General features: G+C 39.6%; 2 protein-coding genes across 10 annotated transcripts in view; both read right to left on the minus strand.

Moving 5' to 3' along the window:
- LOC125776627 (uncharacterized) overlaps positions 1 to 27,698 on the minus strand; it is a 518,523-nt gene extending 490,825 nt beyond the window's left edge. Inside the window, exon 1 of the mRNA XM_049450064.1 lies at positions 19,684 to 27,698. Within this exon, the coding sequence (XP_049306021.1) occupies positions 21,418 to 22,848 (1,431 nt within the window). The 5' untranslated portion in view covers positions 22,849 to 27,698 and the 3' untranslated portion in view covers positions 19,684 to 21,417. The remainder of the gene's footprint in view (positions 1 to 19,683) is intronic.
- Positions 1 to 27,833, minus strand: part of LOC115066219 (hemicentin-2-like) — a 469,188-nt gene that overhangs the window by 353,424 nt on the left and 87,931 nt on the right. For all 9 annotated transcript variants that reach the window (XR_007421871.1, XR_007421874.1, XR_007421873.1 and 6 more), the window contains exon 7: positions 12,746 to 12,890. Coding sequence is in view for 5 of the 9 variants with exons in the window: in XM_049449924.1 (XP_049305881.1) it covers positions 12,746 to 12,890 (145 nt within the window). In the remaining 4 variants the exon portion in view is untranslated. The remainder of the gene's footprint in view (positions 1 to 12,745; positions 12,891 to 27,833) is intronic.

Below are 27,833 nucleotides of genomic sequence, written 5' to 3' on the forward strand. Positions count from 1 at the left end.
AGTCGATTTAGATTTCTTTGTCAGTTAACAACAATTGAATCTGGCGAGTTGATCAAAAAATGCAAAGAATTTTCAGAATTTTATCATGAAAACATTAATGCAGATGAGCTAAAAACAGAATGTTTTCATTTAAGCCAATATTTAAAAAACACAGCAAAGCAATCAGCGGATTTAAATATCTCAAACTTACATAAACTAATAAAATCAGATAAATTGGAAGAAACTTTTCCAAACGTAGAAATTGCTACTAGAATATTCCTTTGTCTTATGATTACCAATTGTAGTGGAGAGCGGTCATTTTCGCAGCTTAGAGAATAAAAATGAATTGCGAACAACAATGTTACAAGAACGACAGAGTAGTTTGTCAGTTATGTGCATAGAAAGTGATATCCTTCAAAAAATTGACTTTAAAGATAACGGGTGATTTTTTTGAGGTTAGGATTTTCATGCATTAGTATTTGACAGATCACGTGGGATTTCAGACATGGTGTCAAAGAGAAAGATGCTCAGTATGCTTTGACATTTCATCATGAATAGACTTACTAACGAGCAACGCTTGCAAATCATTGAATTTTATTACCAAAATCAGTGTTCGGTTCGAAATGTGTTTCGCGCTTTACGTCCGATTTATGGTCTACATAATCGACCAAGTGAGCAAACAATTAATGCGATTGTGACCAAGTTTCGCACTCAGTTTACTTTATTGGACATTAAACCAACCACACGAATGCGTACAGTGCGTACAGAAGAGAATATTGCGTCTGTTTCTGAGAGTGTGGCTGAAGACCGTGAAATGTCGATTCGTCGCCGTTCGCAGCAATTGGGTTTGTGTTATTCGACCACATGGAAGATTTTACGCAAAGATCTTGGTGTAAAACCGTATAAAATACAGCTCGTGCAAGAACTGAAGCCGAACGATCTACCACAACGTCGAATTTTCAGTGAGGCTCATTTCTGGTTGAATGGCTACGTAAATAAGCAAAATTGCCGCATTTGGGGTGAAGAGCAACCAGAAGCCGTTCAAGAACTGCCCATGCATCCCGAAAAATGCACTGTTTGGTGTGGTTTGTACGCTGGTGGAATCATTGGACCGTATTTTTTCAAAGATGCTGTTGGACGCAACGTTACGGTGAATGGCGATCGCTATCGTTCGATGCTAACAAACTTTTTGTTGCCAAAAATGGAAGAACTGAACTTGGTTGACATGTGGTTTCAACAAGATGGCGCTACATGCCACACAGCTCGCGATTCTATGGCCATTTTGAGGGAAAACTTCGGACAACAATTCATCTCAAGAAATGGACCCGTAAGTTGGCCACCAAGATCATGCGATTTAACGCCTTTAGACTATTTTTTGTGGGGCTACGTCAAGTCTAAAGTCTACAGAAATAAGCCAGCAACTATTCCAGCTTTGGAAGACAACATTTCCGAAGAAATTCGGGCTATTCCGGCCGAAATGCTCGAAAAAGTTGCCCAAAATTGGACTTTCCGAATGGACCACCTAAGACGCAGCCGCGGTCAACATTTAAATGAAATTATCTTCAAAAAGTAAATGTCATGAACCAATCTAACGTTTCAAATAAAGAACCGATGAGATTTTGCAAATTTTATGCGTTTTTTTTTTTTAAAAAAAGTTATCAAGCTCTTAAAAAATCACCCTTTATAATAGAGGATTTAGCTCAACAGAAATCCTGAAAGAAATCGTTATCTTAAGGGGTTACATACGTCTAGAATTTTCCGAAAAATTCTTTTTCTATTTCTGTGAAAGTTGAATGTAAAAATTCCCCATAGATACAAAGTTGTGGTAAAAAATCAGACCGCCCGACGAGGTAGCTGTCCTTCGTTTAAGCCACATGAAAGTTTAAACGCGTTTTTCTCGAAACTACTTTTCCCGGCACGGTCTGCATGATAACTCATACAATTTTTAACATTTTTTGATGCGATTTTTTTTTAATATTCGAAAATGTTTTCTCTATAGTCTGCCGAGCCGGATTTTCGATATTTTTATTAAAAATTTTTATAAACATAATTAAAGTGTGACATTTATGACGTAAAACGCAGACTTTTTTCTAAATTCCGTAAATTTTTCGAAATTAAAAAATTCGGCTCGACAAACTATAACTACAACTTCATTTTACAAGAATTTTTTTAATTTTTACAAATCCATCAACATTTCAAGGATAAATGATGCAGACCGTGGAGCAACTGTACTAATTGTTGTAAAGAAAAATTAAAATAATTTTTTTTATAAACTTTAAGTACCAATAAAAATTTTATAAAATTTCTTTATATTTATTTCTATTGTTATCCCTTCTGAAAACAGTTTTTCTTTTAGCGCATTTTTGGTGGTGCTGGATGAGGTACTTTTTAAGTTAATGCTTGATGAAAATACAAATGGAAGTGATGACATAGACCAACAGGCTAAATTAATGGTACAACTCATTAGCAAAGCCGCTATGAATAAAAAAAGGTCAACCGCACAGAGGAGTGATAGTTACAAGCTAGGCGTCGTTTTTAACGAAGCAAAGGCAGCTTAGATTGTGACAGACTACGAGAAGTATTCATGAAAAAACATAACCACTTAAAAAAGGCGATTAGGAGCGTAATGTCCATGATTAAAGATGGCAAACGACAAGGGCCTACATGCCTCTCATTACTCTAAAACGTTGTCGAAACTCCATTTCCAAAATAAAACTAATAAGGAGGAAATTTTTACTCGAAGAAGTCACAGTAATCACCGAGCTTGAAATCGTACAGGCTGCTAAGCGCTTTGTAAATAGTAAATTGCGTTCGGATATGATTCCAAAGCCAAGCAGAAAATCACCTGGAAGGAGATGGTGGCCTTTCTGTAAACCGTCAAGAGTGCAGTCAAGACAGTTACAGATATATCAGAAAAGGCTATTGGAGAAGTTAGGCGGATGTATAGAAAAAAAGAATACTGTACGCTCGTCACCTTTGATGTGAGAAACTCGTTTAACTCGGTCCACTGACATGCATTAGTGCTAAACAAAACACACCGAATTACTTGCTGTGCATCATATACGTACAAAGCTATTTGTCCGATAGGAATCTGCTCTACGACACTGACGACACTGTGGTTTGCCACCAGTTTCATCAAAAACAAACTTTATGTAGTGATACTGTATAAAAGATAAAACAGTGGTTAAGGAGTAGGGTGGGTCGATTCCGGAATTTTTTCGATTCGGTATTTCTAATAGTGCGGAAAAGTTGCCTTAGTACTTCCTGATTCCAATGTAACTTTTTGTTTTGAGATCGGATTGCATCTTCACCCCGAACCTCGGCCTTGAAATTTCGGAAATTCGCCTAAAATCGTGAAATTGTCTACCTAGCACCTGAAATACGCATCTCATGGCAAAAAGTTATTTGTCACGTCATTTGCTACCGAAATGGTATATGTGATCATGGCCGTAGGACGAACCGTTCCCGAGATACGAGCGAAAAGGCGGCGCGCCACAGCGCAAGGTGAAAATCGGCTTGCGGCCACACTTCTTGACGTTGATTTCGCCGAGTGCTATCACTCACATTCATTCACCTGCGCCATACGACACGTTCGGACTGGTCTCCACATAAATATTTTTTCATCGAGTTCCTTCACTCTTGTCGGTGATTTCGCCAGGTGCTATCACTTATATTCACTCAACAAAACACAGAACTCAAAATGTCTGTATCTAAATTTAAATTTAGACAGAAATGTCCTGTGTTTGGCATATATCCGTACAATCTCTCTGAGTCCCAGTTACCTACTTACCAGGATGTTCTTTTGTGTTATCAGTTTGAAAGATTTGGTATAGGGCGACTCCGAGGCGACAACTATGAACCTAGGAGTAAAGAGGTTACAGAAATAGTTGCAAAAAAGGTTGAAAATACTTTCAAAAAGTCATCTATTCCGATAGTTTCACACACCAGAGTTGTACAAATGCTCACCACATACCATAAGAAATTTCTGACTCTTAAAAAAATGTTTTTAAGGAACCCAATAGGTTTGAGCTCTAAAAGAGACGACTTTGTCTCTTCTGCCGGAAAATTATTTGACATCGCTGCTTGTAAATGCATTTATTTTTCTTCTTGCACTTGTCCAAAGGAAAGGAAAGTTCCTGTCAATGAACAACCATTTCTCTTGGACCAGAGAACCACAAGAATTGGTCGCATTGGAAGTGTTGATCTACCTGAAACAAAAAAGATTACAAAGAAAAATGTACGTAAAGAAAAGCTTTCAAAACGTCATTCAACATCAACACTTACCAGAAAAGTATCAGCTAGAACACGTGACCATTCAGATCAGCCAGACTCTCATACAGACGACAACAATGTAGGCGCGTCGCACATTGATTCTTAGAAAAACGATGGTGATGATGAATTTTCTCTTCCATCCTCTAAAACCAAACAAAACACACTAGTATTACAACACACTGCTTTAGCTGCCCAAAGATTTGGAGTAAGTGATAGAGCAGCGGCCTTGATTGTTTCATGGGCTTTTCTGGATGCCAAAAAAGCAGGTTTGATAACAGAGGATCAGGCTAGCTTTGTCACTGACAAATGCAAGATTAGTCGGGCAAAAAAAAGTGTTGGTGTTAAGCTCCAGAACAGCGAAAGTATTGACTCCGTATATGGGCTGTATTTTGACGGCCGCAAAGACAATACACTTACACAAGTCAGCGAAGGTGAAAAGTACTACCGCGACACTGTCAAAGAGGAACATATTTCTCTTATAGCGGAACCTGGTTGTCATTACTTTGGCCACGTCACTTCTCCTTCCGGGTCAGCTGAGGATGAGACGCAAGCTATATGGCAACATTTACAAGACAATTCAGTTGATGTGGAACATCTAGAAGTTGTCGGTGCTGATGGCACCAACACAAACACAGGTTGGAAAGGTGGAATCATTCGGAAACTAGAAGAAAGAATAGGTAGGCCATTACAGTGGGTTGTTCCGTGCTTTTTTCGAACACATAGATGGTGTCTCAAAGAGTCCAAATACATTCTCTGGCGACATAGGTAAACTGCTCCCTTATTGTGAGAAGTTGCCTGTTGTCAAATTTGAAAGTTTTCCATCCTGCCAATTACCTTCTGAGGTTATTAATCCGACCCAACTTAGCACAGACCAAGCTTATCTCTATAAAATATCAGAAGCTGCCGGTCAATGTTCCTCAGATTTAGCGTCGATGCATCCAGGTAACATGTGCAAATCTCGCTGGCTCACCTGTGCAAATAGAATTCTGAGATTATACATTTCTACTGACAAACCAACAAAGGAAATAAAGATTTTGGTCAAGTACATACTTACAGTTTACTCACCTTTGTGGTTTTCAATAAGATTCAACAGTTCAATCAAAGATGGCTCGCGCCATCTCTATGCTGTAATTTAAAGGTCGAGATACTTACCCGCTAAACTGCGCAAGGTTGTCGATTCATCCATTCAACAGAATGCTTTCTTTGCTCTTCCAGAAAACATTCTCCTTAGTATGATGACTGACGAACGGATAGAAGTCAGAAAGTTGGCCCTTGACCGTCTTCTGGCAGCCAGAGAAGCAGAGTCTGACACCATAAATGGAAGAGTTAGATGTAATAAAGTGCCAAAGCTGAATTTCAAAGCTAATACTTATTACGATATGATTAACTGGAAGACTATTACCTTGACTGTTCCACCAGTTCTTTGTTCAGTTTCTAACGAAGAACTCATAAAAGGGCTGTCGGGAGACACTGCAGAGGTATGGAAATTTAGTGAATTCCCCTCTCACACCGCGGCAGTCGAGAGAATCGTCAAACTGGTGACAGAGGCATCTTCTAAAGTTATTGGCCCCCAATCTCGTTATCTTTTTATACGCTCTACACTGAAATCTAGGCAACAAGTGCCAAAGTTTAGTACAAAATCTGATTTTATCAATAAATTTGACACAGATTCAGACTAAAACAAGCCTGACATATGGTTGGTTGGTTGGGTTGGGCTTGGGAGGAACCCGAAGAGCAGCTACCTCCACGCGGTGGGTTCTGGGTGACCAATACAGGTTAGCTGAGAGCTGCAACAATTTTGACCTTGCGCTGTGGCGCGCCGCCTTTTCGCTCGTATCTCGGAAACGGTTCGTCCTACGGCCATGATCACATATACCATTTCGGTAGCAAATGACGTGACAAATAACTTTTTGCCATGAGATGCGTAATTCAGGTGCTAGGTAGACAATTTCACGATTTTAGGCGAATTTCCGAAATTTCAAGGCCGAGGTTCGGGTTGAAGATGCAATCCGATCTCAAAACAAAAAGTTGCATTGGAATCAGGAAGTACTAAGGCAACTTTTCCGCACTATTAGAAATACCGAATCGAAAAAACTCCGGAATCGACCCACCCTAATGTGCATATAAATGATTAGGATGACGGAACGCCTGTCTGTGCAAGCTCAAAAATGAGCAAAAATTGGGATATCGCAATGTAATGTTTTCTATGGTAGAAAAATGAAGACAAGTAATTGGATGGGTACAATCGGACCGACGCCGCGCCCACAAAATTATACTAAATGAAAACATATAAAATGCCATAACTTACCATTAAATTAAAATATAGAACTGTAATTTGATACAGCAGATTTTATAAGTAAGGGACACTTGTGGGTTAACAACTGTCAAAAAGTGGGCCTAGTCCCGCCCTCTAATAGTTTTAATATATATGTATTTCCCAAATCATTCAAGCTAAAATAACCAATAGAAAAAATGGATGTAAGCGTTTGATAACTCCGACTATTTTCTATGTAACTCTACTCGTAAAAACTACTAAAAGCGCCAGGGTATTAAATTTTACCCCCGATGTGGTATCAGAGCGCATTATACGAGAAGGGAACAAAAGTGGCTCATGTCTTATATTCATTTTGGGGTATACCCGAACTTAGCCCTTGGAAAGAAAAAGCGATATAATGTTAAATACTTCCTGAGGTATAGGATTTTACAGGCAGTTCAAGATGGGCATTGCATTTATTGTCCAGTTTTTACATCGGCTCTATTAAATTAAGGCCTCACCCTCTAATAGGTGGGAATACCTCACAAATCACTAAAGCTATTTCAACCAATCTAATTTAGAAGAAGTCCTTCTAGATAATAACCAATCTATTTTAGAAGAAGTCCTTCTATATAATAACCATACGCACTCCTCACTCTCTTTTTAAGTTAAATGCTACTAATATCGGTATTCTGCTTGAGACGATTGTCTCATATCTCTAATTGTCACAATTGTAATTTAGTGATTTTGTTAATCAGGAGTCTCATTGTGGTATTCTGGCAGATAAAGTACAGTAGCGTACTCTATAGTAGTATATTGTATGTGCCAGAATACCAAAATGAGACTCCTGACTAATAGAATCACTTAATTACGATTGTGACAATTAAAAACATGAGACAATCGTCTCAAGCAGAATACCGATATTAGTAGCATTTAACTTAAAAAGAGAGTGAGGAGTGCGTATGGTTATTATCTAGAAGGACTTCTTCTAAAATAGATTGGTTATTATCTAGAAGGACTTCTTCTAAATTAGATTGGTTGAAATAGCTTTAGTGATTTGTGAGGTATTCCCACCTATTAGAGGGTGAGGCCTTAATTTTAAACTGCAAATATTTCCTTCGTCTATGACTCCTTGCACCTAATCACTGTTTTTATCTCAATTTGGAGCTTATTTATATATGTATATAGGAATATAAAGGATATGTTGGCGATTCATGGAATTTGTGGACACAATTATCCGATTCCGTCCATCTACAATATTAACCTTTTAACGCGTAATATGTAATTGGTAAGTTTTCATTGAGGACGTTTTTTACGTGGCGGGTCCCGACCCTAGCGCACAACCCTGTGTAAGGGATGTTTTGCCGTCTCACTTTAACTCGCTTTCAAACGGATGTTCTTAGGAAGAGTTGAAGAGGGAAGCGAGACACATTTGCACGCTCGAAAATTCTGCGAAAAGATGCGACGCCTAAAAGTAGGTTTTAAGACCGGAGCATACTCTTGTAGAACTCCCATAGATGATCTCGTAATCGATGACCAGAGCATACTAAAATTATGTAGGGAACGATTCTCAGTAACACTTCGCAGTAAAGGCATAACGCCAGGAGAAGGCGATTCCCCAATCAATGACGATGGTGCAGACGTGGAAAGGTTCGAATAGCAATTACCCGTCTGAAGAACAACAAAGCGGCGGGGCCAATGGATTGTCGGCCGAGCTATTCAAACGCGGCGGCGAAGAACTGGTAAGGACATGCATTAGCTTCTTTGTAGAATATGGTCTGACGAAAGCATGCCCAATGATTGGAATTAAAATGTGCTCTGCCCAATCCAAAGAAAGGGAGACCCCACAATCTGCGCCAACTACCGTAGGATAAGCCTCCTCAACATCGCAAATAAGGTTCCATCGAACGTATTGTGTGAAAGATTAAAGCCTACCGTCAGCCAACTGATTGGACCTTATCAGTGTGGCTTTAAACCTGGCAAATCAACAACTGGCCCGATATTCACCATGCGCCAAATCTTAGAAAACACTCGTGAAAAAAAGAATCGTCAATTCCAAAGCTAATTTTAACAGCATGAAAAGGAGCTGCCTCTATGCCACGATGTCGGAAATTGGCAACCCCGCAAAACTAACACGGCTATGAAAGCTGACATTGAGCAACACCAGTAAAGAAGAAGAAAAACGCGTAATATGTTTATCACGATAAGACGGGCTGATAAACACCCTTTCTCTCGCCATTTCAATCACGTATTTGGTATATACATATTGACTGTTGCGTTATCTGGCATTGCTGTAACTTGTCAATCGATTTTAAACGCACAGCTTTAAGTGGCATGCTTTTGCATGTGAAAGGCATCCAATTTCTTTGTTTCCTCAGAAGGCCCTGCCCAAAAATATTATACACACCATTGAGATCAGAGATTAATCATTGCTTCTTTTTAATTGAAATAGTAAATAACAGAGGAGGATGGAGTCATGTGTAGAAGTTCACGCAAGTGAGGAAAGTTCTCTGATCGCCATTCACTTGGGAGTGGCCAGAAACGATTCTTTTACATATGACACAAGCAGCTCACGACTTCCGGTCTTTGACCAAGTATCCTCTAGGTAGCCTAAGAACATCCGTTTGAAGGCGAGCTAAAGTGAGAAGGCAATATCCCCTACTTAGGGTTGTGCGCTGGGTTTGGGACCCGCCACGTAAAAAAACACCCCCAATGAAAAAGCAAACACAGCCTCGGATGAGAGACCCTCCTTTTGATGACGACCATGGCAAACAAAATAAGGACTATGATTTGAGGGCATGCACTTGGAATGTCCGGTCCTTTAATTGGGAAGGTGCCGCTGCCCAGCTGGTAGATGTCCTCGTAAAGATAAAGGCTGACATCACCGCCGTTCAAGAAATGCGATGGACGGGACAAGGACAGAGACAAGTAGGTCCTTGTGACATTTACTACAGTGGCCATATAAAGGAGCGCAAGTTTGGTGTTGGATTCGTGGTGGGAAAGAGACTCCGTCGCCGAGTACTATCATTCACTCCGGAGAATGAACGCCTAGCCACAATCCGCATCAAAGCGAGGTTCTTCAACATATCGCTGATTTGCGCCCACGCCCCGACGGAAGAGAAGGACGATGTGACCAAAGATGCTTTTTATGAGTGCTTGGAGCGCACTTATGGGAGATGCCCCCGCCACGATGTCAAAATCGTGCTTGGCGACTTCAACGCCAGGGTGGACAAAGAAGGTATCTTTGGCACTACGGTCGGTAAATTCAGCCTCCACGAGGAAACATCCCCAAATGGGTTGAGGCTGATCGACTTCGCCGGGGCCCGAAATATGGTTATCTGTAGTACTAGATTCCAGCATAAGAAGATACATCAAGCTACCTGGCTGTCTCCGGATCGAAAAACCACCAACCAGATCGATCATGTTGTGATAGACGGAAGACACGTCTCCAGTGTTTTAGATGTGCGTGCGCTCCGAGGTCCTAACATCGACTCGGACCACTATCTTGTTGCAGCCAAGATTCGCACCCGCCTCTGTGCAGCAAAAAACGCACGCCAACAAACACAAGGAAGGTTCGACGTCGAGAAGCTGCAATCACAACAGACAGCCGAAAGATTTCCCACTCGGCTTGCACTCCTGCTCTCTGAGAGCACTCGTCAACAACTCGGTATAAGGGAACTATGGGACGGCATTTCAAACTCCTTACGTACAGCTGCAACCGAAACCATTGGTTTTCGGAAAGTGCAAAAGAACAGCTGGTACGACGAGGAGTGCCGTGTCGCAGCGGAGAGAAAACAGGCTGCCTACCTCGCGACGTTACGATCGACCACAACACGTGCGGGATGGGATAGATACCGAGAGTTGAAGAGAGACGCATTTACAGACAGAAGAAGAAAGAGGCCGAAATGCGTGAGAACGAACAGCTTGATAAGCTGGCCGACAGGGGTAATGCTCGACAATTCTTCGAAAAAATGCGGCGACTTACAGAAGGTTTCAAGACCGGAGCATACTCCTGTAGAACCCCCAAAGGTGATCTAGCCAAAGCATAAAAAGCATCTATGCCCAGAGCATACTTAGATTATGGAGGGAACACTTCTCCAGCCTGCTGAATGGCAGTGAACACATAACACCAGGAGAAGGCGAACCCGATTCCCCAATCGATGACGATGGAGCAGACGTTCCATTGCCCGGCCATGAAGAAGTTCGAATAGCAGTTGCCCGCCTGAAGAACAACAAAGCGGCAGGGGCCGACGGATTGCCGGCCGAGCTATTCAAAAACGGCGGCGAAGAACTGATAAGGAGCATGCATCAGCTTCTTTGTAAAATATGGTCGGATGAGAGCATGCCCAACGATTGAAATTTAAGTGTGCTATGCCCAATCCATAAAAAAGGAGACCCCACAATCTGCGCCAACTACCGTGGGATAAGCCTCCTCAACATCGCGTACAAGGTTCTATCGAGCGTATTGTGTGAAAGATTAAAGCCCACCGTCAACAAACTGATTGGACCTTATCAGTGTGGCTTCAGACCTGGTAAATCAACAACCGACCAAAGAGCCGTGAAAGGAGAATCGACACTCACCACCTATTCATCGATTTCAAAGCTGCTTTCGACAGCACGAAAAGGAGCTGCCTTTATGCCGCGATGTCTGAATTTGGTATCCCCGCAAAACTAATACGGCTGTGTAAACTGACGTTGAGCAACACGAAAAGCTCCGTCAGGATCGGGAAGGACCTCTCCGAGCCGTTCGATACCAAACGAGGTTTCAGACAAGGCGACTCCCTATCGTGCGAATTTTTCAATCTGCTGCTAGAGAAATTATTAGATTTGCAGAACTGAATCGAGCAGATACAATCTTTTATAAGAGTGTACAGCTGCTGGCGTATGCCGATGATATTGATATCATCGGTCTCAACACCCGCGCCGTTAGTTCTGCTTTCTCCAGACTGAACAAGGAAGCGACGCAAATGGGTCTGGCAGTGAACGAGGGCAAGACGAAATATCTCCTGTCATCAAACAAACAGTCGTCGCACTCGCGACTTGGCACTCGCATCACTGTTGACAGTCCTAACTTTGAAGTTGTAGATAATTTCGTCTATCTTGGAACCAGCGTAAACACCACCAACAATGTCAGCCTGGAAATCCAACGCAGGATTCCTCTTGCCAACGGGTGCTACTTCGGACTGAGGAGGCAATTGAAAAGTAAAGTCCTCTCTCGACGAACAAAAACCAAACTCTATAAGTCGCTCATAATTCCCGTCCTGCTATATGGTGCAGAGGCTTGGACGATGACAACAACCGATGAGTCGACGTTGCGAGTTTTCGAGAGAAAAGTTCTGCGAAAGATTTATGGTCCTTTGCGCGTTGGCCACGGCGAATATCGCATTCGATGGAACGATGAGCTGTACGAGATATACGACGACATCGACATAGTTCAGCGAATTAAAAGACAGCGGCTACGCTGGCTAGGTCATGTTGTCCGGATGGATGAAAACACTCCAGCTCTGAAAGTATTCGACGCAGTACCCGCCGCAGGAAGCAGAGGAAGAGGAATACCTCCACTCCGGTGGAAGGACCAAGTGGAGAAGGACCTGGCCTCGCTTGGAATATCCAATAGGCGCCACGTAGCGAAGAGAAGAAACGATTGGCGCGCTGTTGTTGACTCGCTATAATCGCGTAAGCGGTGTCTACGCCAGTAAAGAAGAAAAAGAAGTAAATAACAGAAGTAGTACTTATATTCGAAATATAACGTAATTTAATTTTTCGTCTTCATTCTTCTTTTCATCCGCCTTGCCTTTGAACCCATATATTGGCAAATATGTGGGTTACCTTAATAAAATTAAGAGAGCGTATTTCTTATAACGGTGCATATTTGTGCTTTAAATTAATAAAATTGTGTTAAAACTTGCCCTAGACCCCAATAACTAACATGCCTTATTTACCTAAAAGTATTAAAGCGGCTTTATTCCTTTCAAGTTGCAATAGTGTAAAATTTTCGGTTATACCCTTCCTTACTTCTTTAATAAACAGTTTTAACAGCACTTGAAGGATTTTCCCAAGCTTTGATTCTTGCGAGTTGGAAGAGTACGTTGAACTTAGCGTTTTGCCTTTTCTTACTTCTTTAAAATGTCTATGTAATATAGTAAAAGTTTCTCAAAACTTTATTATTATTTTGAATGATTTTCTTACATATTTAATAGTTTCAAACTTTTTGAAAAATAATTAATTCCTAAAACTTACATTGTATATCTAGAATCCATCCGTCTTCTAATGGCATTACTGGTTTAGCAAGGTTATATGCTTTACAGGACAGGAATTTGCCTGAATCAGATTTCTCGAAAATAATTGATAATGTACTTGTGGTTTGGTTGCCATCGCTTGATATCTGAAATAGTGGAAATAAATTTGTGCTAATTAAGCCTTTTCTAATTTTTTATTTATAGTAAGAGAAAATATTAAATTGTGGATAGTTTTGTAGAAAATAGATAACTCCATTTATACTAGGTTTTCATTATATAGAATTATATTATGGTTAGTCCTATTACATTTGGATTCTCGACTTTTTTTCCAAATTAGATTACACAGATTTTATTTTTATGTCCCTATACCTAAGTATGAAATTAAATCACATATAAAACAAAAGCAAAATTGTGGCACATCATTAAGTGGGCGACCAGGCGCTTACCGCGTGTTTTAATAGTTCGTCGAAATTCAGTTTTTTGTTAATGTTATTGAAGATTGAATTTTAGAGCATGATAAAATTTAAAAATTGTTTTCTCATAAACTACAGGAAACAAATCAATTCAATTTTGTATACTCAAAGAAAAATGTTCGTGCAATATTATTATAAAAATTTTTATCAAAGTAAATTTGTTTAAATAGTAAAATTTTAAATACATTTTTGTTAAAATTTGTGTGCCTTCTTCACGCTAAAATAAATTGCAAACTCTGTGACCCAACGCGGAAAACATTCCGAAGATATTGAATTCTTTGTCCCCAGGTGCGCTCCCAAAACATCGGCCCAGAGATAAAGAGATGCCCAGTTCTCCTGTCACTGGAAACGTGAGAACCGCTTACCAACCAAACTTTGACAGTTTACTGGGTCTGGTAGGCCATACTGAAATTATACCAAAAATATATATGAGCGGAGGATTTGTAGCCGCCGTTCAAGATCGCTACAAAAAATGTAAAACAATGAAAATTAAAAAAAATGCGAAATTTAAATATATTTCATGAAACGTTTTGCAATGTGATGCATAGTAGAAAATATGTTACCAATGTTTAAAAATATTTCTTAATTGAGAACTAACAGACTTAATTCATCTTATTAAGTATTTAAAGATCAAAAGTCATATTATATATTTTAATAATGGGTTGTCAAAAAAGTCTTGCGGTATTTTTATTGAATTTTTTTTTATTGAAATTGAAATGAATTTTTGATGACTCATGCCCAGCTCTTGACCGATGCTACGGCTGCTATGCCGGTCTCTTTCGACCAATTTTATCGCAATTTTCGACGACAGGCCTTCCGGAGCGTGGCGCATCTTCGACCACCTCTACACCAGAACGAAAACGTCGAAAAAATTTTATTTGCGGCTTGAGATGCATTTTTGCCTTTATCGTAGTAGTACTGTAAAATATGCCGTATTTTCTCTTTATTTTGCTCCATGTTTCCGACGCTATAACTCACGAACGCTATACAATGATCTACGATCTTTTCGATTGATTGAAAGCTATTAATTTGGCATTAAAAAAACAATTATTTTTTACCTAAAAAAAACGATTTTTTTTTTCAAAATTACGCCATTTTGTTAATTTTCGATATTTTTCAAAGATCGTAAGTCATTGTATAGGAAATATCTTTGAGTTTAACAAACTTTTCAAATTTTTTTTGTTTTAGCTACTCATCGGCCGGAATCATGCAGCTGTTGGGGCACTTTTTTTTGGCCCCTCCGAAGACAGCCCATAACTCCGTTATATTTCAAAATGTTTTTAAAAATAATCTTAAAATATAGCTGAAAATATACTTTATTACGTTCAAAGAAGTTCGAAATGTTCAATCGCGTACTTTCTCTTAAAAAATCACGAAAATCGCCTAATTTTTCATGCGTTACCCTGGTATAGCCTCTTAAGTACATAGTTTCGCCAATATATAATCATTTGCAATCGTAATAAATGTGGGGCGTTTTACTTTGAATGCCCAAAAATCATTATTTCGCCAGATCGATCTACAATGAAAAATTATATAAAAAACGCTTATTTTGAGAAGCTCTCACACTGGAATAAGTTGGGCATCTCCTTATCCGTGGTAGGTGAATACATTTGTCATTCATGTCGTATGAAAATATGTGGAGATCCATATATTCACTAATGTACATATATGTGTTTATATATATTTCAAATAATATACGAAATTGAAAATATAAATCCAAAAATTAAACATGAAACTTATTGTATTGACTGAACATTGAATGTTATCTTTGTAGTCCTAAAAATCAAACAATGATTAAACAAACATTTAAATAATTGCAGAACATATAAATATTTAGATCTCACTAATTTGCTTTTTTAACTGCACAGTGCTTCCTTTAAGTTAACATACATATGCGCTTTTTTCGACACTTTACTTATTTGTATTGAAAAATAAAGCTCTCTAAGTGAATACTGGAATTAATGAAAATTTCGATGTAAAGAACTGAATTGATAAATAATGTGATCCTTATTTATGAAAAATATTTTACAGTAAAACCTGTCTAAGTTGGACGCCTGCGGTTCATCACTTTTTCTCCAGCTTACGCGAGTGTCCATGTTATAAAGAAATGATTCTTTTCTTATTTTATTGACTTTATTTTAAAAACTAGTTAAAAAAACGTATAATGAATTCAATATATAAGTGTATAATGAAAAAACAAAACTTAACACATTTTAGATAGATGGTAAGATTATAGTTTTCAGTGCACTCATCTTCACTTGAAGCAGTTCCTTGGGAGATGTGTTTTAAATCCTCTACTACGTTTTTAAAAATAGTTTCATGGGAATCACCCACCTGTTCATGTATATCTATCGATTTTTCTATATTTTCCACAACTATGGGTGATACTAATTCATTTCGAGTTTGTTCAGGATAGTTGTGTTTTATCAAACTTCCATAATTAAGATTTTCTTGCGGTGGACATTCCAGTAAATCGTGGCAAGGAAATCCAGCATGTTGAAAGCATTTTCTTATCACAAGAGGGTCTAATTCGTCCCAGGAAGAAACCAACCATCGAATAGCACCCGAAACAGAAATTCTCTTCGACAATTCACTTGCATTGTTGCATTCGTCAAGGTGTGCTATCAGAGAAAGCATCATTTTTGATCTATATTTTGTTTTTACATTTTGAATAATTCCTTGGTCTAGAGCTTGTATTTCTGCCGTTAGGTTTGGTTTCTATTTTACAAACACAGCGTTGTCAATGAACAAAATATTTTTATTTATTTATTTATTTATAATAATTCATATAACAAAAGGAGTTTTATTATATAAATATAATAATAATAAATATAATTATAACTAGGTAAAAAATTCTATTTGCTAAGGGTTAGTAAAGGTATAAGTTGCTTAAATATGTTTTAACAAATCGCTGGTTTTTAACCCTTAAATGCATGGTTTTTCCTTTTTAAATACCAAGTTTGTATTTTTTAAGTGGCGCGCCAAGCTGTCAAATTATTAAAATTAAGAAGTGAAATATCATATCATGAAAGTTTGCATTCAAAAGTCAACACAGATATTTTTAGCACCTAATAAAAGTAAAAAATACTGTGTTTGAGTTACCATTTAGAAATTATGTAAGGAAGAAAACACTGATGTATATATACATCATCATGCATTTAAGGGTTAAGAATCTATAAACAATCATAACATTTTTTTCTGAAGGTTCACTTAGTAGTTTTATGAGATCAATGTTGCCAGAGTTGTGGGTTGTTGAGTGAAGCATCGGACAGAGTGTGAGTAAGTGTTTGATAGAAGCGGTGTCCTCGCAAAGGGGGCAAATGGATGGGCTTTTACCCGATAGTAAGTGGGCGTGTGTTATGATAGTGTGTCCAATCCTTAATCGAGTATATGTCTTCATTGCGCTAGTTGGAACTGTTGACGAGTAGATTATTCGATTTCTGGCTCGGTTTATGTCCGCGTAGTGATGTTTAAATGTTTTCCATTCGCTTGCGTTTTTTTGATGCCTTTTGTGCTTAATAAGGTTAGAAATGTCTTGCTTGGATGAGGCATAGTATGTTAATGCAGGAGTCCTGGCTACATTTTTCGCAGCGAGGTCTGCAAAGTGGTTGCCTGAAATACCAGCATGGCCAGGGATCCACATTACTTGGATTTTCTGAGGGGCACCAATGACCGCGTCCCTGATAACTTCTATTATGGGATTGCGATTGGAAGGAGACGTTATTGCAGACATACACGATTTGCTGTCTGTACAGATGAGGAACTTTTCTTTAGTCTTTTTTGCGTGATTAACTGCGTGAAGGATAGCAGATCCTTCAGCGGTAAATACAGAGCTCGTCGAGGGGAGAAGCCAATTGCAAATAATTTCTCCTGTGGCAGAGACAACTGCTAACGAAGTGGAATCGATGGACTTGGAGCCATCCGTAAACAATAGCTTCCAGCCATTATTTGTATAATTAGATTCCAGTTCAGCAAAGGTTTGTTGAAAGACTACGTTTGGTGTGTTTTGCTTATTCTGTAGGATTTTGTCATTGATCAGCCAGGGAGGATGTCGTGTGGTGGATTTGCATTTTGCGTTCCGTAAAATATTATTTTCTTCAGCGAAACTTAAGCATCTCGAAATAGCCGATTGTATTCTTGGAATTTTTCTTTTTTTCGTGGCATGGTTGATAGTTGTATTTAGTAATGGGTTGGTGTTCTCAGCCGTTTTCGCAAGAATTTGGAGCGAAGAATCTATAATTCTATCTTGAATAGTTGGTAAGCCAGATTCAGCCATTATCGTTTTTATTGGCGAGGTTGGAAACGCCCGGAGACTTCGCCGTATTGCGCAGTGGTATGGTGCATTTAAAAGCAATTGCCATAGATGGGGAGCCCATAATCTATTTTTGAAGTTAGCAAAGCTCTGACAACATTGACTAGTGTGTTCGGATGAATAAATGAATGCTTAGACGAGAGATATTTAACAATATTTAATCGTGTCTTTAACGAGTTTCTGACATATTTACAGTGAGCATTAAAATTATACTTAGAGTCAAAAATTAATCCTAGTAATTTCAGCTGTGTTTTACATTCGATGTTAGTTTGGTTGTGGGTAAGTGAAATACCGTTGCAATACATACATGAAGGATATGTGTTTTGTCTAAAGAAAGTGAAGCACCAGACTCCAGTGACCAAGTCTTCTGGCGAGTATATTAGTGAATAAGGATTGAGCTAAATTAACGTCAGAGAATTTTGTGTAGATTAGGACATCGTCAGCATAGATCTGGTGCTCAACTCCTTTGTAATTTTTTATCATCCTACTAATATCATCGAAAGCAATGATAAAAAGGAAGTCTGAAAGAGGTGAGCCTTGCGGCGTACCATTAGAAAGCGGGAGTGTTGAAGAAAGAAAACCATTTACGTTGACTTTGAGTTTTCTGTTTGTGAGAAAGTTGGTAATAAAACGTATCATATTCTGGCTTATTTTCCATTTTCTAAGTTGTCGAATAATAATATGTGCTCCAATTTTGTCGAAAGCTCTGTGGAAGTCCAGAGATAGTACGGACACGTGGTTTTTGCTGGACAAAGCGTTAGTAATAAAGTAGTCAAGTTGGATTAAAGCGTGTAACGTGCCTTGACCTTTTTTGTAGGCGACTTGATTCGGTGATATGAACTTGTTTCGCTGAGCATACCACATCAAGCGGTTTGCCACGATCTTTTCCAAAATTTTGCCCATACATGGAAGGAGAGAAATCGGCATATAGTTAGCAAGTTCATCGGAGGATTTGTGTGGTTTAAGTATTGGTATAACACAGGACGTTTTCCAAAATTGTCTACCCCCAATTTTGAAAATTTTGTTATAAAGTTTTACCAATCGGAGCTTGACACTTTTCGGCATATGTCTGATAATTGGATAAGAAATTTTATCTTGCCCCGGCGACTTACCCTTAACGGTAGATGCAACGAACTCGAATTCAGACAGTGAAATGCTGGTTTCTATTTGTCTAGAAAAAGAAAGAGGGGAGACAGAGTAGGAAGTGTCGGACAGTGTGGTGGTTTTAGAGGTTTGAAACTGTGTGCTGAATGAAATATCTGAGCTTTTTTCAGAATAGTGGTTTGCAAATAACTCGGAAATTTCGAATAGATTGGTTACCAAACCTGTTGGCCCCTTTACGCATTGAATGGTTAGATTTCTAGGCACTCCAGAAAGTTTTTTTTAAAGCGTTCCATATTAACTTAGGATTAGACGAAGGATTTATTTTGCTTGTGAAATCCTGAAAACATTTACGCTTGGCCTGTTTCGCGGAACGACGGAAAAGAGCATTGGCTTTCCTGAAAGATATTAAGTTGACTAGTGTTCGAGCCCGTTTGTACTCATACCAAGCTGTCTGTTTTTTTGCCCGCAATTCAGCGATTTCTTTATTCCACCATGGAACACTCCTTGAACTTGCTGTTGGCTTTGTATGAGGAATGCTAACATTCGCTGCTGAACGAATAATTTTTGTTAAACTCGCACTTTCTTGGTTAGGGTTGTCAGATATATACCCTACCCCTGCTATTTACGAGGGCTGTCCGATAAATAACCGACCTAACCATGATGCACGCGACTTTTTCAAAATTTTTTTTTATTTTTTTTCTACATAGTCTCCTTGTAACTCCACACACTTCTCCCAGCGATGCTCCCATCTCTGCAACCCTTCCAAATAGTACTTGACGTCTTTGTCTGCAAAATACGAGTTCACGAAAGAGATTGCCTCCTCATTTGACGAAAATCTCTGGCCGCCGAGCGCAGTTTTAAGTTGAGGAAACAAAAAAAGTCGCTTGGCGCTAGATCCGGTGAATAAGGTGGATGGTCAAGCAGTTCGAACCGCAATTCGTGGATTTTCGCCATGGCGACTGTTGAGGTGTGAGATGGTGCGTTGTCTTGGTGAAACAAGACTTTCTTTTTTTGCAAATGTGGCCGATTTTTCGAAATTTCTTCCTTTACCTTGTCCAATAATGATGCGTAGTATGCTCCTGTTATAGTTTTTCCTTTTTCAAGATAGTCGATAAAAATAATTCCATGGCTGTCCCAAAAAACACTCGCCATCACTTTCCCAGCCGAATACACAGCTTTAGGTTTTTATGGAGCTGGTTCCCCCTTTTCAATCCACTGTTTAGATTAGTTTTTTGTTTCGGGCGTATAATGATGAATCCAAGTTTCGTCTACAGTTATTAATCGGCGCCAAAACTCGGTCTTATTGCCTCTAAACTGAGCCAACAGAGCGCTGGAAATGTTCATGCGCGCACGTTTGTGGTCTAGCGTAAGCAAACGCGGCACCCAACGCGCGGACAGCTTTCTCATGCCAAAATCTTGGTTTAATATGTGACAAAAAGTTTCTTTTGACATCTTCATAATCTCAGCTATTTCCCTAACTTTAATCCGGCGGTCGTCTAGTACCAATTGATGAACTTTAGCGTTGTTATCGTTAGTGGTTACAGTTTTTGGACGCCCAGGACGTTCATCATCTTCCAAGCTCCTGCGATCACGTTTAAATTCAGCTGCCCAAAATTTTACGGTGGTAAACGATGGTGCAGAGTCACCATACACAGAGTCCAACTCATCTTTGATTTGTGAAGGCGTATTGCCTTTCAAAAATAAAAATTTAATTACAGCTCGATATTCAATTTTTTCCATTTTGGGGAAATCACCGAAATAGACTCACAAAAACGACTGTCAACATATAATTGCGCAAGATAAATTTCTGAAATTTTGGCGAGTAGCTATTATAATATGCAGAATTTGAAGTAGAAACTGTTTTTTCAGATGTGCCGCTAGCTTCACGTTGAGGTCGGTTATTTATCGGACAGCCCTCGTATCTCGCAATGTGTCTGGAACTTCTTCCAATCAGCGTAATCAGTTTTGAATACCTTATTTATTTTGTGGTTTTTAGTTGTTGAACCTAGGTGCAATTTTAGTACAATGGGGAAGTGATCGCTTCCATGCAGGTGATCGAGTATACTCCATTCGCACTCTGTGACAAGTGTGTCGGTGCACATTGTAAGATCTACATGGGAAAAAGTGGAGTGAGTGGAAAAGTGCGTCGCGGATCCGTTATTCAAACATATTAAGTTAGAGGAAAGTAAAGCATCTTCAATGCATTTGCCCCTCTTGTTGGCTATTGGAGATCCCCATAGTGGACTCCATGCATTAAAATCACCAGCGAAAATTAAAGGAGTAGAAGCTTGGTTGATTAATTGCAGGATGTCTGTACTGGTAAATTGTTCGTCTGGTGCAATATATGTAGGTGCAGATAATGGTGATTTTTTTAACTAAGATAATTTCGATCGACATAGCCAGCAAATTGGATTGAATGGCATTAATTTTGTGTGGAATATCTCTTCTAATGAGAATCGCAATGCCTCTTTTACTTGTGCTAATATGTGGAAGATTGTGAAACATGCCAATGTACTGCTTAGGAGTAAAAGCCGACAAGTTGAAAGAGATGTGAGTTTCATTTAAGAGTATAATAGCTGGGGTATGATCATGTATTAATAATTGAAGCTCATTGTAATTGTTAGTGTAGCCGTTTAAATTCCATTGGAATCATAAGATCTATGTAGGAAGAAAAGAAAAAGGGAAACAGAAGAGAGCTAGAAATTCAACTCGTATGAGCAGTCAGTTGAAGCTGAGTGTCACCAATTGAGTACTAGTTCAAAAGAGAGTAAAAGCTAAGCGTATTTATTCAGAGTCAATTTCTATTTGTTCCGTATGTTCAGTAGAGTATTGATTATCGTTGGAAATGTTTGTTGTTGGAAAGAGATTTTCGTGATTAGGTGGATTAGATTGCACAGTAGTGTTGGTAGTAGTATTTTTGAGGTCAGTATATTTATTAAGCGAGTTTAAGGAGTTGTTTAAGTTAGAAATGAAAGAGGCTGTTGTTGGACTGAAAAGTTTGGGATTTAAGAAAGAGTCTTGTTGGGTACAGTTGTCGCTGATATTTTTAGCTGAATGTGAGACGTTGTTGTAGTCAGAACTGATCGATGTAGGCTTGTTGATGGAAATATGCTTATTGTTGGCGTTTGATGAGTGGTTTTTGTTAGTTAAAGATTTTAATGATGAGTTGGGTGCAGAGGTGATCTCTGCGTTTTGTTTTGATGTAGTAGGCAAGTCATTGTCGGCGGTTATATGAGTATTTTTAGATTTTGTGGAATTGTTGATGGCTGAAATTTTTGTTGGTGTGGTGGTTTCAGAGGATACCTCTTTTGCAGGTTGAAGCACATGTGCAAAGCTAGCAGTGAGGGAAGGGAGGGAAGTATTTTCTCTATACTTTTTGAGGGCTTCGTGCATACTGCACTTTTCTAGTGTCTTTATTTTTAAAATTTCTTTGGTTTGCATATACTTTGGACACGTATAGTCAGAAGAGCGATGCTCGCCAGAACAATTCGCACACATAACTCGGATGCAGTCATTATCGTGTGGTGAGGGAAAATTGCAAATTTCGCATGTTGGGGAGCCTTTACAATGTTTTTGCGTATGACCCAATTTCTGACATGACCTGCAGCGCATTGGATTAGGCACGTACGGTCGCACAGAGGTCATCCTCCATGCGATGTTTATTTTGTTTGGAAGGGAATAACTGTTGAATGATATTAGCATAACACCAGTAGGCTTTATAACACCTTCAACTTTGCGAGTGAACTTATAAACCGCGGAAACTTCGTAAGAACTCAGTCCTTCTATTATTTCGTTTTCAGGCACATCGTTTAAGAACGGTGCATAAATGGTGCCTTTGTTACAATTAAGATGTTGATGATAGCTAGCGCTAACAGCGCCAATGTTGAAAAGACATTTCGTTTTTATAAACTTTTCTGCTACTTGCTTATTTTTCACTAGCAGTAATAGGCTGCCGTCGCGTAATTCACTAATTTTGTTTATATCTTTGCTCACGGTGAGTAAGGCATTGTAAACACGAAAACAAGAAACCTTCGAAAGCGGTGTAGTATTCTCATCGGATTTAATCACTATATACTTTGGGTCATCACTTTTTATTGGCGGTAAGTCAGGAAAAGCATCTTGCAGTTTTTGATACGATTTTTTACGTTTTGGTTGGGGACCTTGGGCCAGCGCAGCAAACCTGTTGTCCCCGAACTGGAAGCCCACCGGGGGCATAGTGGAAAAATTATAATACACTTATATAAGTATTGGATTATATTTCTCACTAGAAATAAGTGTTAATCGCGTTACTTAAGTAAGCAGACCGGTGTGCAAAAACAAAGAAAACACCAAAAGAGAGCTATACGAATAGCTGTAAACACAGAGAAAGACGCTAACTCAACTGCTCAGTACGAGGTTTAGTCGGTGACTGATGAACAAAATAATGTTTCTGGTTTGCTTCTTCATTTGGTCATTGACAAAACTAAGCCAATGGTAGAAAATTACACTTGTCATCCAAGCCTTTTTATTGTGAACCCATTGCACAATCAAATTTTGAGTGTCGATTTTATTTCGGTGAAAAGCTCTCGGCTTCGCAGCGTTACCTATAACCAACGGCATTAACTTTTCTCCTCTACTGCTGCAGCAAAACAATACGCTATGTCTTTCTTTTGCCAGTTTATCTCCTTTACATACTGCGCCTTTTGCAACGAGACTTCGAGCAGGTAATTAACGATAAAACAATCCAGTTTCATCCGCATTAAACTGATTCTCAGGTAAATAATGTTTTAAAAGTGTTGGTAGTTTTTCTTTAAAATCTGAGGCAGCTTTAAGATCTACATTCGCTCCTTCACCACTTCTTCTTCTTCTTCTTTACTGGCGTAGACACCGCTTACGCGATTATAGCCGAGATAACAACAGCGCGCCAGTCGCTTTTTCTTCTCGCTGCGTGGCTCCAATTGGATATTCCAAGCGAAGCCAAGTCCTTCTCTACTTGGTCCTTCCAACGGAGTGGAGGTCTTCCTCTTCCTCTGCTTCCCCGGCGGGTAATGCATCGAACGCTTTCAGAGCTGGGGTGTTTTCATCCATCCGGACAACGTGACCTAGCCAGCGAAGCCGCTGTCTTTTAATACGCTAAACTATGTTAATATCGTCGTATGTCTCGTACAGCTCATCGTTCCATCGAATGCGATATTCGCCGTGGCCAATGCGCAAAGGACCATAAATCTTTCGCAGAACCTTTCTCTCGAAAACTCGTAACGTCGACACATCGGCTGTTGTCATCGTCCAAGCCTCTGCACCATATAGCAGGACGGGAATTATGAGCGACTTATAGAGTTTGGTTTTTGTTTGTCGAGAGAGGACTTTACTTTTTAATTGCCTACTCAGTCCGAAGTAGCACCTGTTGGTAAGAGTTATCCTGCGTTGGATTTCCAGGCTGACATTACTGGTTCCTAAAGAGACGAAATTATCTACAACTTCAAAGTCATGACTGTCAGCAGTGACGCGAGAGACAAGTCGCGAGTGCGACGACTGTTTGTTTGATGACAGGAGATATTTCGTCTTGCCCTCGTTCACTGCTAGACCCATTTGCTTTGCTTCCTTGTCCAGCCTGGAGAAAGCAGAACTAACGGCGCGGGTGTTGAAGCAGATGATATCAATATCATCGGCATACGCCAGAAGTTGTACACTCTTATACAAGATTGTACCTGCTCGATTAAGTTCTACAGCTCGAATAATTTTCTCCAGCAACAGAGTGAAGAAGTCGCACGATAGGGAGTCGCCTTGTCTGAAACCTCGTTTGGTATCGATTTTCGATTCTGACGGACCTTTTGGTATTGCTCAACGTCAGTTTACAGAGCCGTATTAGTTTTGCGGGGATACCAAATTCAGACATCGCGGCATAAAGGCAGCTCCTTTTCGTGCTGTCAAAAGCTGCTTTGAAATCGACGAAGAGGTGGTGTGTGTCGACTCTGTTTTCACGGGTCTTTTCCAAGATTTGGCGCATGGTGAATATCTGGTCGGTTGTTGATTTTCCAGGTCCGAAGCCACACTGATAAGGTCCAATCAGTTTGTTAACGGTGGGCTTTAATCTTTCACACAATACGCTCGATAGAACCTCATACGCAATGCTGAGGAGGCTTATCCCACGGTAGTTGGCGCAGATTGTTTTCTATGCCCTTTTTATAGATTGGGCATAGCACACTTAAATTCCAATCGTTGGGCATGCTTTCGCCGCCGTGTTTGAATAGCTCGGCCGGCAGTCCATCGGCCCCCGCCGCTTTGTTGTTCTTCAGGCGGGTAATTGCTATTCGAACTTCTTCATGGTCGGGCCATGGAAAGTCTGTTCCATCGTCATCGATTGGGGAAGCGGGGTCGCCTTCTCCTGGTGTTATGCTTTCACTGCCATTCAGCAGGCTGGAGAAGTGTTCCCTCCATAATTTAAGTATGCTCTGGGTATCGGTGTCTAGATCACCTTTGGGGGCTCTACAAGAGTATGCTCCGGTCTTGAAACCTTCTGTAAGCCGCCGCATTTTATCTTAGAATTTTCAAGCATTACCCCTGTCGGCCAGCTTATCAAGCTCTTCATACTCACGCATTTCGGCCTCTTTCTTTTTCTGTCTGCAAATGCACCTCGCTTCCCTCTTCAACTCTCGGTATCTGTCCCATCCCGCACGTGTTGTGATCGATCGTAACGTTGTGAGGTAGGCAGCCTGTTTTCTCTCCGCTGCGACACGGCACTCCTCGTCGTACCAGCTGTTCTTTTGCATTTTTCGAAAACCAATGGTTTCGGTTGCAGCTGTACGTAAGGAGTTTGAAATGCGGTCCACAGTTCCCTTATACCGAGTTGTTGACGAGTGCTCTCGGAGAGTAGGAGTGTAAGCCGAGTAGCAAATCGTTCGGCTGTCTGTTGTGATTGCAGCTTCTCAACGTCGAACCTTCCTTGTGTTTGTTGGCGTGCGTTTTTTGCTGCACAGAGGTGGGTGCGAATCTTGGCTGCAACAAGATAGTGGTCCGAGTCGATGTTAGGACCTCGGAGCGTACGCACGTCTAGAACACTGGAAACGTGTCTTCCGTCTATCACAACATGATCGTCTGGTTTGTGGCTTTTTGATCCGGAGACAGTCAGGTAGCTTGATGTATTTTCTTATGCTGGAATCTAGTACCACAGATAACCATATTTCGGGCCCCGGCAAAGTCGATCAGCCTCAACCCATTTGGGGTTGTTTCGTCGTGGAGGCTGAATTTACCGACCGTAGTGCCAAAGATACCTTCTTTGCCCACCCTGGCGTTAAAGTCGCCAAGCACGTTTTGACATTGTGGCGGTGGCATTTCTCATAAGTGTGCTATGTTGAAGAACCTCGCTTTGATGCGGATTGTGGCTAGACGTTCATTCTCCGGAGTGAATGATAGTACTCGGCGACGGAGTCTCTTTCCCACCACGAATCCAACACCAAACTTGCGCTCCTTTATATGGCCACTGTAGTAAATGTCACAAGGACCTACTTGTCTCTGTCCTTGTCCCGTCCATCGCATTTCTTGAACGGCGGTGATGTCAGCCTTTATCTTTACGAGGACATCTACCAGCTGGGCAGCGGCACCTTCCCAATTAAAGGACCGGACATTCCAAGTGCATGCCCTCAAATCATAGTCCTTATTTTGTTTGCCATGGTCGTCATCAAAAGGAGGGTCTCTCATCCGAGGCTGTGTTTGCTTTTTCATTGGGGGTGTTTTTTTACGTGGCGGGTCCCAAACCCAGCGCACAACCCTAAGTAGGGGATATTGCCTTCTCACTTTAGCTCGCCTTCAAACGGATGTTCTTAGGCTATCTAGAGGATACTTGGTCAAAGACCGGAAGTCGTGAGCTGCTTGTGTCATATGTAAAAGAATCGTTTCTGGCCACTCCCAAGTGAATGGCGATCAGAAAACTTTCCGCACTTGCATGAACTTCTGCACAGGAATCCATCCTCCTTCACCACTTAAAGCTTTAAATTGAATATTATGTCTCAAGCGGAAAGATTCTAACCACCCCTTGCTTGCTCTAAAGTTCTCTATTTGTAACTCAGAAGCCAATAGCTTAGCCTTTTCCTGAATTATTGGGCCACTGATCAGAATATTCTTAGACCGTTTTTCAGAAAACGATTTCACTCCATCATTTATTTTTTCAAAATCAGTTATAAGTGTTTTGTTTTTGCGTTCCGGATCGGGGTTGCTTTCTAATTCTTTTATAATATGTTCCTTTTTATTTTTAATACTAGCGATTGTTGATTTGGAAACTCTATATTTTTCTGCCAATTTTCTTATAGATAGGCTTTTATTAGCCGGTTCATTCAATATCTCAGTTTTAATTTTTAGAGATAACTCCACTGGGCGTTTTCTTTTTGACATGATTGCAACAACTGATCAGATAGGCATAATTGTGTCATAGCTAATCCATGAAATTTGTTGCATACATAATTTCGCAAAAATATCGGCATTGCAAAGTTTGAAAAATTTCATTGATGCCGAAATACAAATATACACATAGGTATAGTACATAAGTAAATAGCATACAAATATGCATACATATTAAATATATTGTCCAAGATATAAAGGGATTTTAATACTTGCTGTTTAAAAAATGAGACAAATTTTGTCCAACTTCCAAGATAGACAGTGTCTAAATTATGCAGTGAATATATGGATATTTTGTATGTACTATATTATTTTGGTACAGAACTTTTTGTCCAATTTGAGCGAGTGTCCAAGTTATAAGGGTGGCCAACTTTACAGGTTTTACTGTAATTAATATTTGTGTACTTTAAGTAACTCTATATCGCATATTTTGGCTTATGTGCAAGATAATGTAAAAAAATTAAAAAATACATATATCTTGAAAAACAGCACTTCCTCACTGTACAATTGTTTGCCCAGACGCCAACTTTGAGTTCAGGCGGATAGACCCAATCTTAGCCCTTCCTTATTTTTTCTTATTTAAAATTAATTAATTGGTAGATAATTTTCCGATAGTGGAAATAATAAACCTAAATCTGATAACGAAATATTTGGTAGTATGTTTTAAATCAGAAATAAATATTTTCTGTAATTTTCTTTTATGTTTTAGTTTTTAATAAAGCATTCATACTTCATATTGACTTTATGACCATATATTATAAATTTGTAAATATTATAAAGCAGATTTCGAATTTTTTCGTAAAGGAAAAAGAAAGAAAAGAAAAAGG

This window comes from Bactrocera dorsalis, chromosome 2 (genome assembly GCF_023373825.1).
Source record: "Bactrocera dorsalis isolate Fly_Bdor chromosome 2, ASM2337382v1, whole genome shotgun sequence".
NCBI lineage: Eukaryota > Metazoa > Arthropoda > Insecta > Diptera > Tephritidae > Bactrocera > Bactrocera dorsalis.